The 13,075-nt window shown below is 38.1% G+C and overlaps 3 protein-coding genes across 4 annotated transcripts; all 3 read right to left on the bottom strand.

Annotated features, from left to right (window-relative positions):
- Positions 1–636: 636 nt before the first annotated feature.
- LOC148691954 (uncharacterized) lies at positions 637–3,307 on the bottom strand. The gene is made up of 4 exons (XM_088682926.1): positions 3,058–3,307; positions 1,829–1,998; positions 1,094–1,640; positions 637–1,025 (listed from the first exon to the last, which is right to left on the bottom strand). Exons 1-3 carry the CDS (start codon positions 3,096–3,098, stop codon positions 1,519–1,521), a joined length of 333 nt encoding a protein of 110 aa, XP_088539052.1. The 5' UTR covers positions 3,099–3,307; the 3' UTR covers positions 637–1,025; positions 1,094–1,518.
- LOC137738147 (proteasome assembly chaperone) lies at positions 3,286–5,102 on the bottom strand. Its single transcript, XM_068477778.2, has 5 exons — positions 4,821–5,102; positions 4,241–4,309; positions 4,042–4,114; positions 3,873–3,937; positions 3,286–3,706 (listed from the first exon to the last, which is right to left on the bottom strand). The coding sequence occupies exons 1-5, from the start codon at positions 5,013–5,015 to the stop codon at positions 3,626–3,628; spliced, it is 483 nt and encodes a 160-aa protein (XP_068333879.2). The 5' UTR covers positions 5,016–5,102; the 3' UTR covers positions 3,286–3,625.
- Positions 5,103–5,693: 591 nt separating this feature from the next.
- On the bottom strand, positions 5,694–12,803 carry LOC137738145 (protein serine/threonine kinase). 2 transcript variants are annotated; one of them, XM_068477775.2, is made up of 16 exons: positions 12,500–12,802; positions 12,310–12,401; positions 9,950–12,109; positions 9,532–9,859; positions 9,238–9,453; positions 9,044–9,116; positions 8,752–8,957; positions 8,608–8,670; positions 8,265–8,473; positions 8,036–8,147; positions 7,383–7,895; positions 6,992–7,302; positions 6,650–6,890; positions 6,501–6,574; positions 6,263–6,398; positions 5,694–6,152 (listed from the first exon to the last, which is right to left on the bottom strand). In XM_068477775.2, the coding sequence occupies exons 1-16, from the start codon at positions 12,668–12,670 to the stop codon at positions 6,003–6,005; spliced, it is 5,055 nt and encodes a 1,684-aa protein (XP_068333876.2). In that variant the 5' UTR covers positions 12,671–12,802; the 3' UTR covers positions 5,694–6,002. The 2 variants fall into 2 exon arrangements, with proteins under 2 accessions (XP_068333876.2, XP_068333877.2); XM_068477776.2 differs by lacking the exons at positions 5,694–6,152; positions 6,263–6,398; positions 6,501–6,574; positions 6,650–6,890 and having other exon boundaries at positions 6,996–7,141; positions 12,500–12,803.
- Between the last annotated feature and the right edge of the window lie 272 nt (positions 12,804–13,075).

Raw genomic sequence — 13,075 nt, 5'->3', positions numbered from 1 at the left:
ATGGTAAATGAATTTTCGAGAGTTAAATACCTTATCATCAAATATACCACCTCAAGTCTTCAGCAGTGAATACTTCCGAGTAGTAGCACCCAGCATATGCATCTCACTTGGACAAGTTCTCAACCTTCCAAACATGCTTGTGCATAACGCGTTGTTAATCAAATTCTCAACAAGAACTTAATTATATCCCATAGTAAATCACCTTTACCCTCTTTGCACTGAATAGCTATTAATGTTGCTTTCTATTACCAAATATCATAATCCAAACAAAGTTTTTTGGGTAATGCTAAGGAGACTAAATTTATAGACAAAATTTTGTGAACTAAATGATATGGAAATTGATGATTGGATTATTACTCAAGTGTTGATTGACGTGTTTATTTCTTATTGGTGACACATCATTTAGTTTGTAAATTTAGTCTACAAATTTAGTCTACCGAGCATTACTCAAGTTTTTTATACTCAAGTGTTGATTAACGTACTTATTTTTTATTGATAACACATCATTTAGTTTGTAAATTTAGTCTACAAATTTAATTTAACGAGCATTACTCAAGTTTTTTATGCTAACCACTAAGATGCTACTGAGTGACAGATGTTTTATTTTTGTTTTTGTTATATTCAACACTCTTAAAAGAAGAAAATGGCCTTTCATTTCACAAAAGTAATCAAAATACTCTTCAATAACAAGTCATTTGGTGAACAAGGACTTCAGAACTGGGGTTTGATAAGCCACATCTAGACATGTGCTTTTACAATTTCATGGACTAACATGGCCTTTAATCAAAACATCTTTTTAGCAAATCAAACATTTGTCCCTTCATTCGTAACATCATTTTAGAAATAGCAAAATTAACATACGACGTGCCGACTACAGTGCTGTTGCAGTTCCACGGATTGTGACAACGGCCTCCGTTATGCAAGAATCCTTCACCGAAAACCCTCTATCTGAATTATCGGGAGTGTCCAGTGAAATAAAGCTAAGGCCAACCCCAACTGGTAGTCGAGGAGCTGAACCATATTAGCTGCACAGAATAAACCCACATGTTATAAAGGATGAACAAAGTAAACACTAAAATAGGTCAATCTTTACCTTTAAAGCTCTCATGTTTGGCATGCATTTGATCGACAATGCGCAGGGAAAACTCTGCAAACACTTTGCAACCAGGATATTTTTCCGGATCATCCAATTCCAAGTGAAGAGAAATATGAGTACGCAATCCAGCGCCATTTTGCCTTGGGATAGAGCACTATCTTCCTGCAACAAGATGAGCGATAAGAGATTATATAGTGGATTAAAATTTTGAATATATCTTAAGGTATTAATATAAAAGTCCAGGCAGAGATACTATTTCCGTTCTCCGACAGTGAAGGGTTCTGATTTGTAGAGGTCATCACCTAACTTTGAAAAGTTCTCAACCTTCCAAACATGCTTGTAGATGACAGCATCCTTGATCGTCGATATAGACTCTATTTTGCCATCTCTTTTTTCTTTGCAAACAAAGACCTCAGCACAAATCACGCAGGAATCATTAATGACATAACCGTTGGAAGCATCGGTAAATGATAAAAGATAAGCTTATCAAATCCCGAATAACGCATCATCATCCCATGGAAGCATTTTTCCTTTTTATTGGCATCTATGGAACATGAAAAGAAAAAAAATAATGATCAGGAAATGAGTAGAGAGCATTGCAATTTAACAAGAAAAATTTCGGGTCTATGAATATGATCACTTGATTTTTCTTTGTTTTCTTTTTTTTTTTTTTTTTTGTCAAAGAACATGATCACTTGATGGGAATTAGGTTTTGAAGTAGATATAATGTACCTTGAAGAACCAGGAACATGCCTTTATTCAGATCAAGCAAAAAGAGCCTGAAATCAACATAAACTTCGCATACAGTCTGAAGAGAGTCAGCTCCAACCATTTCCAAGTAAACAGAGATGTAGCCTTCCGCATTTTTCTTCTTGTTTCCATTCGGGTAGAGCACTAGTTTCCTGGGAGGAAACACACAGTATGGCAAAAAAAAATTACCAGCTTACACAGCACGTAATATAAAAAACACATTCTTGCATTACCAAAAAAATGTCATAGAACTAATGCCAAACAGTGAAATTGAAACATAAGTTTGCAGAAGATGTTCTTAAACTCAAACGCTAGCAGAAGATATAATGAGGGTTTAACCATTTGTATCCTTCAGCGTCAAATTCTCCCGTCTCGTATTTGTCCGCCGAAGATTTGTTAAGCAATGAAAACGACCCAAGTTTTAGAGCGTAATGAGTTGGAGTTGAATATGAATATCTAACCATTTTGTTGAAAGGAATAACAAGACATGGCAATAAAATTGAAATGGATTAACAAATGTAGAGGCTAACCTATATAATGTCATTAGAGGAGGTAACCTATATATAATGTCATTAGAGAAGGGAGTACGAGCATGCAATGAGCTTGCTGCATGTTGCACGAAATATGTCTTTTCGTCTCTCTATAATGTATTAAATTTAATAAATTCGTTGTTCAATCTCTTCGTTTTCCGATTTCATTATAAAGAAAACTACTGAATAGCTTCATACACTTTGAATACCGATAAAGAAAGAGAGTGATTCAATATAATTCATATTAAGTGTATTTTTGCTAACCACCCTCCGTTGCTCATCCTTCTTTCTTTACAAACAAAAACCTCGTCTCCCTCCCGAAATTTAGATGAATTTAGTGTAGATTATCATATCGTGTCAAAAAAAAAAAAAAAAAAAGAGCCTCCCAAGTAGTCTCCATTTCTTACAAAACATAGAGAATGTCTTTCGTTAATGTCCTACATTGCCTCTGAAAATAAAGAAACTTATCAATTTCAATCCCGACAAATGGTAGAATTAATGGCATCTTTCTAGTTAGTGCATTTGTCCCTAATCTCCCTATCGCCTCATTTGACATCTAAAATTGGATTGGATTAATGGCACGTTTAATTACTTAGCATACGAGGATGGGAAAGAAAGTGATAAGAAATCCGCACGGTTTTGTCATGTGCACATATAAAGCATGTCACCTCCTTTCCTTACCCCAAGTTAGTGATGTGGGATTGATGGCAACCCACAGTCATCACGTCTCTTGTTCCTACGAGGGCTGCTTGCACAGCATGAGCTGAATTATGAATTCAAAAGGCATCGGTAACATAAGTCTGGATGCCTATCCAGTGTAATCTAAATACAAATTTCTGGTAGTGGAAGGAATAGGGTGAGAAAGAATGAGTACGAGATAAACCATCGCCATCGTCATCGCCATCGCCATCACCATGCAAGTCATCAATTTCTACAATCAACAATACAAAAAGTTGGCAATGAAAACGTACAAGTCTCTGGTTGGAAGTTGGATTCTTCTTAATCATAAACATCAGAAACTCATAAACTATGGCTTCCTTTCTGGAAATACTTTGCAATCAATAAAAAAAAATCTAAAACCGACAGAACTGGTCGCCCCCCAACTGATACGCACATAAGCACAACATAGCGTGAGAAAAGTGTCAACTTTACGACTATAATCAGACTAGTAAGGGTTCCAACGACACTTGACAGCGGTAACCAGACTTAGAAATCATTCCTCATACCCAGCAGGATCAAAAGTCCCCAGCTATGATGACAATACTCCGGACCTTGGCCTTGTGTACCCAAGATTGATTAGCTTCTGAACCAACAATTTTTCAGCATCTGCCTGAAATCACAAAAATAAGGGGCAAATGATCCAGTGAAAATAGCTAACAAAATGTGCAAACACGAACAATCCATTCCTGCGTATATGCAAACGACAAAGAAAAAGACATCAGATAGTCTTATGTTCATGTGTGTTTCTCCATGTGTTCAAGACAGAGGGTACAGACCTCAAGCATGGGACTATTCTTAGGAATGTTGCAAGCCAGGATTATGTTAAGTCCAGTCTTTAACACTGAAAATAACAGCATGTCAGACGATGGAGGAGGCGGAAAAAAACTACAAAAATAAAAAGACGATGACAGACCCAAACTTATCTGAACAAAATTGATAATCTACCTAATCTTCGAGCAATGCCCGACCCTGTATTATCAGAAGCCCCTCCAAGTATGGATGTAACACCCACTGTATTCTGTGGCATCAATTGTAATGATTGTAGTTAAAAAATGTAATCCAAAGCAGCACAAAGAAGTCAGAATTCACAAGTGTAAAGAGAGATTAATTTTAGAAGAAATTTAACACAAAATTACCAACTTACAGGTCTCATAGGTGCTGCTGCATACAAATGCCCAATTTTTGCAGAGTTGCAACCAATCCATGCATAGATCTACACTCGTAATAACCAGAAATTTTTACCCAATTCAGATTTTGTTCAGAGTTTCAAACTTCTGAGAATCATTTAACAACACGTGCAAATAATCGCCTACATTTTTCTAAGCAGAAATAAAAATCCCCAATTTTTGCAGAGTTGCGAACTGATCCATGCATATATCTACACTCAAATTAATGGAAAAGATTTACCCAATTCAGAAGTTGATCAAAGTTTCAAACTTCGGAAAATTATTTAACCACATCTGAAAATAATCATCTAGATTTTTCTAAACAAAATAAAGAATCAACACCAATTTTGCAAAGTTGCTATCAATCCTTGCATATAATTACAGTCCAATTAATGAGAAATTTTTACCGAATTCATAATTTGTTCAAAATTCACCCTACATTTTTCTAAGCAAAAGGAAAAAAAATAAACTAATTTTGTTGCCCAAATTTTGACTTGGGCAGTTCAATTCAGCATTAAATTGAACAAACAAGTGGAGAGATGTGGATGGAAGACGAACCTGCTTGGGAAGGCGGATGATTTGGAGGTGGAAGGCGGTTTCGTTGACGACCTCACTGAAGCACGTGACTTGCAAACCACCGGCATCGCCGTCGTCGTTTGTGTAGCTCGGACCAGTCGGCTCTTCGAGTTTGGAAATTTGAGCGGAGCTAAACGCGTCGTTTAGAGCGCCAAGGTCTAAATCACTCCGCGCCATTGCTCAGCGGAAACGAGCAGAGTGAGACACAGAAAGTCACAAGGCAAGGGCTTTAGATGGGCTAAGCGGACTTTTCACCTTCACGTTAATGGTAAAAGTGGTTAATCATCATATTTCTACCGTCTTTTCACTTTTGCTAATAAATGTGAGAAAGTTAAAACACATAATATTATTGATCTATAACCGAACGGCAATATTTTGATAAATGAATATTTTGAGTTGGACAAAATTATCTTGACCTACTAGCTTAACTCAATTCTGCAACTCAACGAGAAAAATGAAAAAAGAGTGAAAACATAAACTTTTTGTCATATATTATATATGGAGCGGATCCTTGGCGGTGTGGCACCACCTTTTTTTACACATGTTTTTGAGAGGTTCACTTCGTATTGTACTTTAACAATTCAAACCGTTTATCTTTTAGAAAATTATTCATAGATCATCCTTGCAAAAAAAATTGAAACAAATCCAATACCATTAAGACATTCATTTGTAGTGAAGAAAATGAAAGAATACGATTCTATAAATAACCCTAAACCCTTAATCCAACATTCATATAGCTTCAGATTTTGATGATTTTATAGACATGATTTTTGAGAAAAGATATAAAACAGAAGTTTTGAATCATTAAAATACATTACAAAGTGTGATTCACAAAAACATGCATTACAAAATGTGTGAACAAAAAAATGTAATATCACAGATCCGTCCCATTCTATATACCCATTACATATATATTCTTTAGTGTAAAACAAAAATTTGCACGATTATTTAATACAAATAATTATTTCTAACTACAATCAATGCATTACAATGAGAATATCTAGAGCAACCCACCCTTTCTTCACTCAACAGTCTCAACCTAAGGAATAACCGAATAAGGATATAAACTTAAAAGACAACAAAAATAAATAAATAAATAAATTTAAATAAAAACAATGGATACAGAATGTACAGCAGAATTTGAAAGGAAACTAATAGCCCCCATCAGCAACATATTCTTAGGTAGCCATCTTCAGTTCCAACCAGGAACAACCTTGAGAAGGGTAAAATACTTATGCTTGACAACACCGAAAAGTTTCTTGCTCCGTGATCCGCCATGTACAGTTTTTGACATGTAACAGCCTGCTGTCCATCCTGCGAAATGATAACCACACCCGTCTATTTGTTAGTCTTAAAAAGAAAATGTGAGCGAGTGCAAATCATATATGTGCGAGAAATGGTGATAGAAGTTCAGCGACGTTTACATCATCGGAGGATTTAGACAGAGAAGAAATTCCAATCTTATTTCTGGAAATTGAAATAACGTCTTGGCCCCACACGGAGAATGAAGATACACCGTCTGTGTGACCCTGAAGAATTGTGGGCTGAGATGGCCAATTCCTGCATAAGGAGTTGACAAGTTTAGAGAGAGCTGGATAGTGTGATGCATTTCAGAATGATATATATATGTATTCGTTACAGAATGTCTGGATCTGGAATTACCTTCTCAAGTCCCAAATTCTTAAAGACTTGTCAAGAGAGCTGGACACAAGTAAATGGTCCTCTGGTGCAGCCAACTGCACCCGTTAAACGGTAAATTAGAAATGAATTTGATTTAAAATGAAGATTTTCTCTGGCTTTTTCTGTAATACCTTTGTCACGTATCCATCATGAGCCTTCCAAGAGGATATAACATTTCCGCTCCTTGCATCAAATAATCTACAATGACCAGAACTCAATCCAGCTGCAATCCAAGAGGGTGAAGAAGCTCCATCCGGTTGCATTTTATCAGACCCACAGGAGCATATGGAAGAAATAAGAGAAGGATATCCAGACTCCGTAGAATCCCCCCTCCAAAGGTGAAGCTTTTGTCCTCGGACAACATCAATGAACCTGTAAGATTCAAGGAACATTAAAAAAACCGAAGCTGCGTGAAACATTATCTCATCTATACCAGCTTGTAAGGGGATATATGTGCAATACTATTTATCTACCTGAGTGAACCATTTCCAGTGCCAACTACAAGCTTTTCACCAAGTTCTGTCTGATGCATACAAGTATACAAGCTCCCATCAAATGCCCCAGTCAATATTCCACTCGACTGTGCATTGGAACTGAGCATATTAACCTGGTCAAGATTGGCCCTGGAGGAAGAAGATGGAGGGCTTGAAACATGTGCAGAATCCACAGATGGTTCAGAGTATACTGAAATTAATTTTCCAGTTCGGCTATTCCAAACATGTATCGTTCCATCACAGGATGCAACTCTTCCACTAGACGATAAGATACAAATATCGTTCACAACCTAGGAACAACAAATAATAATCATTGTGATTACTAGGAATACAGTAAAAAAGGTTTCAATTTAACAAGGTATAAGCAAACCTCCTCGTGGCCATAGTATCCTGATACACAATTGATTCTAGCCAGCTCCCATTTTTGAACAGTCCCCTTGAACCCTGCACCAATTCCTGCAGTAAAAACCGTACATTCATCTGGGCAGACAGCTAAATACCTTAAGGCCCCAGGGTGCGCACGAACTGAGTATATAACAGATGCTCTGATCTTCCATGGATGTTCATCCTTCACACCCCCAGCACGGGCCAGAAAATCAGGCCCATCCCAGCTAGAAGCTGGACTAGGGAACCAAAACCAGGGCTCGAATTTAAAATTTGATGCATGCATTTCGGCTGAACTCTGATGCATTTCAGAGAACCGTTTTTGAGGCATCATGTTTTTGGCACCTCTAGTTCCTTGTGATTGTGGAATTGACCATCCAACCCCATTAAGCAACAGCTTAGCAGGACTGTATTCAGGAGTTGAGCGATTGCTGAATGCAGATCTTTTACTGAGTATAGTGTCTGAACCACTTCGAGATAATTCTCCTGTGTGTTCCCACTGAATCACGACAGGTTCAGAATATGAAGTGCAAAATGTGTGGATTTTTGTCGGGTACCCGTATAACTTATCTGTGTCTATGTGTGTGTGTATCTGTCTTTGAGAGAGAGAGAGTGCATGTGAAAGAAACACTACTGTACCTTCCAGTTATGATATTGTAGAAGATATTGCTCAAGTAATAACCATGTTGTACAACACTGACGAAGCTTCTCTATCCCAAGAAGGTATGCAAAAGACGGATACAGAAGCAACCTGCCAACAACCTAGTAATTCAACACATATTTGAGGCAGGCAATAACATGTGCAAAATTTATATTCCAGCATAACCTAGTTACTAAGCAGGGGCAATGAACTGTAAAAAGAACTCACGCAAGGTCCATACGACTTTCAATCAGACCCCCTCCGTCAATTATTGGCTTTGAACCCTTCAGCCTTCTGCCAAAGGAAGTAGAAGCATTAGCTTTTCTCGGTGAGAAAGCAAGCTCATCAAATAGCTCTTTAAGTTGTGGCAAAACATGCAATGCTGTCAAATCTGGTCCTATCCGTTCACAAACTGCCATTAGGGTAGTAGCAGCAACCTGGACAAGAGAGTTATTAAAGCATTACTGGAAATTGTAACGCAATGGCTAGCATGTGAGAAATTGCAGCCTTTGCAACTGGGTGACAATCATTGGATTTCCGAAACAAGTGTAAATGCATGTACAAGCATCACCTGAAGCACTCTATATTCAAAACTTGTCTCCATAAGAACCAGAACCTGTGGGCAACTTTTATCCTGTATAATATAAAAATTCAATTATTTCCAAGAACACTCCTAGTTTTCACATTGAATTAAAAAGGAAAGAAAATCACATACTTCAACTAGCTCCTTCGCAACCACCTCCCTTGGCAAAAATGCAACAAGGCCATCTATTGTTGTCAAACAATCAATAAGAGCAAAAGCACTCCAGCTGTGGACAGGCTCAGGCTTATTCATACGTGAAACGCCAATACAGGAATGAAACACATGTTTTAGCAACGGCATCATCTGTCTGACAATGAAGTTCTCTCCCAGTAAACCACCTGGAATTTGAGGACATAAAAGAATTACAAGAAGAACATACCAATTCGAGAAAAAAATCACATCAAAATTCGTTGAACAAGAATACCAATTCGAACCAGCACGTCAATTCCATCACTACTGAGACCTTTCCCAAAGCATTGAATCAGGGGCAAGATTGTCTGGTGAAAGAATAATGATTAGCTGGAGTATTGTGAGTGTTTGTTTGTCTATTTCTAAGACAGATTCGCATAATTTTAATTTTGTGAAGTCACAAAGGCAATAATTCTGGGTTGGTTTAACCTGATGAATGGTAATAGGTATACCGAGTTCTTCACTTGAGCAAATAAGCAGTACGGAAGCAGCAGTTGCTGAACTATTATGAGCGGCAGTATATAAGTTCAATATAACAAGAGGATGTACAGTTTCAAGATATACTTGTTTGCCAGTTCGATTCCATATCTCTCGAACAAAGGAGTCTTGTAGAATAGAAACCTTTAGATGTGAATAACCTGTAGTCTGAAACAAAATGTCTATAAGAAACAGTTCAAGAAGATATTCCCAATAAAACTGAAGAAAATAAATCTTAAAACTAACCTGTAAAATCTTCTGGATGGCAGGCAAGACTAATGTCTTCACTGCTTTAGGGGTCAAACTTTTGATAAATTCTTTCAGTAGCATATAAGCCCATTCGGCTTCAGTATCTGATAAGGGAGTCACCACAAACGATAAGCAATAAGGAGCACACATTTCCGCAGCAAATGTTCCCATTGCCTTGAGGACTCCTTGCTTTGCAAAATTTGCAGCATACTGAAGGCAGGATCCACCTTTAGCCAGAAGATGGAGAGGGGCCAGAAATAAGTAGGACGCCTTAACCGTAGTAGGAAAATATGGTGATTCCAACAGACACTTAGCCGATGGTCTCCTAATTTGTGTTATCCACAGAGAGAGTGAGAGAGAGCAAGGGAATAACATATAGTATTGTATTTAAAAACTGAGAAATGAAAACGAATACCTCATGCAATCCTTTTGAATGCACGCTTCAACAAGTAATTTGGTGTGAGGAGGAAGTTCATGCATCAATCCAGGTAATACACCACTGTCCAAGTACATGGTCAATGAGCTTGGGTCAAAAAGTGGCTTCCTCAAATGAAGTTCTGCTAAGAGACAACCGACAGAAAATATATCCCTTGCAATTTCTTCAGAGAACGTCTTTAAACAAGATGATTTTTCCCTCCAAAGTAATAGCTCTTGATATCCCCGGGAACCTTCATCCTCCACTTCAATATGCTCAAGTAGATAACTTGTATCAATATGTAACCGTGACAACTGGTTTTTCATAGTGTCAGATGACCGAGGTATACTTTTGTTAACATTCTCGCCTGATGACTCTTGTACAGGAGAAATGTCCCTCACAAAGTCTAGATGGTAGCCATAGAGGGGACTTAAATGCATAGCATGTTCACAAAAGGAAGATGCATCTTCTAATTCTTGCAAGTAAGCAGTTTCAGATAGGACAGAACCGTCACTCCTTAATTCATTCATTTTCCCTTGACGCAAAGCTGACTCATTGGTGCTATCACATGGTTTCCGCACTGCACCTCGACGCATAGGGTGAGGTTGAGTGAACAGCTGACGGCGTCCTGCAGACCTTGGCATCATAGGTTCTGATGAAGGAAGCATTACATTCTTTGCATAAACAGCTGCCTCGCCTGACATCTTGTAACCAAAGGTGATATCAATCCAGTGATGGAGTTCACGTGAGACCCGTTCGCTTTCTAAAGCATCACGATGCAATTTAATGAATTCCTCAGGACCATCTGCCCATAAAGGTACCGCCAAGTCAGTCATACCAGCATGAAGTGAATGAAAAATTTGAGGATTGCAGTAAAACTCCGGAATACACTCATCAGGGGTCCACTGATAAAGTCTTTGCATAGTAGAAGGATATTCATTAGGTTCATAGACTGAGCGAACAGCCATACGTAGAACACTCAAGGGTAACCTCCTAGCTTTATAACTGCAGACAGCCAATTCAGAAAGACATTCATCAGATACGTGATGTGGGAACTCCGATGTTGAATAGGTGAAGTCCAACTGTTCATCACCTTTAGCCAACCTCCATTTACTCTTGTTTAAATCCCGCCACCCTGCATCTGAATTCTCATCAGGTTTCATGCTAAAATCTATTACCCAAGGCATCACTGTATGAAATGTGTGGTCACCCCACCTTCGCCCAGCTAATCTATTCAAGATGAGTAGATACTCAAAATTACTGATCTCTCCTCTCCACCATTGATTGAAGTCACGATGCCAGTCTATAGATGGGGAAAGCTTCAAATCAGCATAAAGACCTTGAGAGGGACAACCAGCTTCTGAGCAACCTACCTTTTCCAGTAAGGTACTTGTGCATCCCTTACCTCTTGAACTTGAACTAAATCCTACCCCGGGGTTATCAAAAATGGACAGCCAAGACCAGCATGATTCAGTAAGCATTACACTGGATGGACATATATTGCCATGGGCGACCCCTAAACCATGAATATAAGCTAGAGCTGAGAGCAACTGGTATATCAGAAACCTTATATGCCAGTCAGATTTTAAGGCTTCGGGACTGTAATGGAGAATGTTTTCCAATGTGTACGGAGTTTTGGGAAGAGCTACATCTATATAATGGGATGCTTTAACCATCATAAGTACAGGAGCAATATTTGGATGCCTCAGGGAGCCAGGGAACTGATTTTCATCAAACAACGGTATCCCAAGTAAGTTAAGAAAATTTACACTGTCTCTCCCTGAAGCTTTCCCTTCAATCAAGAGACTAAGCGAGTTCAATATGTGATCTTCCAAAGACCCGGTCAAAGAGTTAACAGCAAGATCTTCAAAAACTGAGTCTGAGAAATTGCCAACATAACTAACCGGTGCCAATGCGCTGATAACCCTTGAGCAAGAAAACCTGGTGGAATGATTACAGGTAGAACTATGTAGCAATATTTCTGTGCCACCATTTGACAAACACTTAGGCTCATTCATTAAAGAATCTGACTTTGGTTTTTCTTTCCTGTAAACATCAGAACTAATTTCTTCTTCATCCTGAGTTACTCCAACTGAAGCAATCCTATCATCAATCCCATTATCACTGCAGCCTTCAGCATTGTCCAGGACATATTCATTACTGGAAAAAACAAAAAACAAAAACCCGAATCGATCTTCATCCTCCATCATTTCAGCAACAGAAAATCATCGATTATGTTCGAATTTCGATTCATATTATACATAACCAATGTGGGGTTATTACATACTGATCAAAATAAAATAAAAAATCTGAAAATTTGTGAGAAAAATGAGTAATTAGAGTTAGATTAAGGGTCTTACACATATTTAGTCAAGCAATCATTTGGATGACTGGGTAGAAATTTGAGCAAAAACTGAGGAGCCGAAGTAGCTTCCCCACTTGAATTACACAACTGCAAACTCCAACTGCTTCAGCATTTGAACGTTTTGAAATACAAAATGCACAGAGATGAGAAAGAAAGAGAAGGAATGAGAAGGTTTGAACTTTGACCTGAACGACGGCTGAGGAGCCAAAAGGGAAGGCGGAATCGGAGAGGCCGTAAGAGAAAACGAGTTTGCCGGAGAAGTCGGAGTGAATCCGGCGTTGGAGGCAGTCGAAGCACATTTGCTGCGCCATTCGATCGTTCGATTTCAAGGATTTGCTTGGAAAGTTTCTCTCCATTTTTGTTTCTTTGTATCGAGAGCTTTCGTGTGAGTCTTTGGTCTTACCAGTTTACCACTCAACGCTTTGATCGATTGGTGCGCGCTACCGAACTAACTGGAAAAATCCCCCAAACGCTTCAACGCCTCGTCACTTCTGCAACAAGTTTTTCGGGATTTTTTTTTCTTTTTTTTTTCTCACTTTTTTTTTAAATGTTTCCGTTGTACTTTAAAAATAATAATCCTTCCTAACATTAAAAATTAGCAAAACAAATAAAAATAAGTTGAAAACTTTAAATTTTAATCAAAAAAATAAAAATGCGTTGCGAGTAAATAGTACCAAGACTGACTTTTTTAAGTAAAAATGTCCTTAACGTTAAAAATGAACAGTGTTTCGTTAACACTGCCTTAAAAATTACTAAACTTT

Source organism: Pyrus communis, chromosome 13, assembly GCF_041283825.1.
Source record: "Pyrus communis isolate YQ-2024b chromosome 13, ASM4128382v1, whole genome shotgun sequence".
Classification (NCBI taxonomy): Eukaryota; Viridiplantae; Streptophyta; class Magnoliopsida; order Rosales; family Rosaceae; genus Pyrus; species Pyrus communis.
The sequence above is the reverse complement of the archived record's forward strand: the minus strand, read 5'-3'. Positions and strand labels throughout refer to the sequence as shown.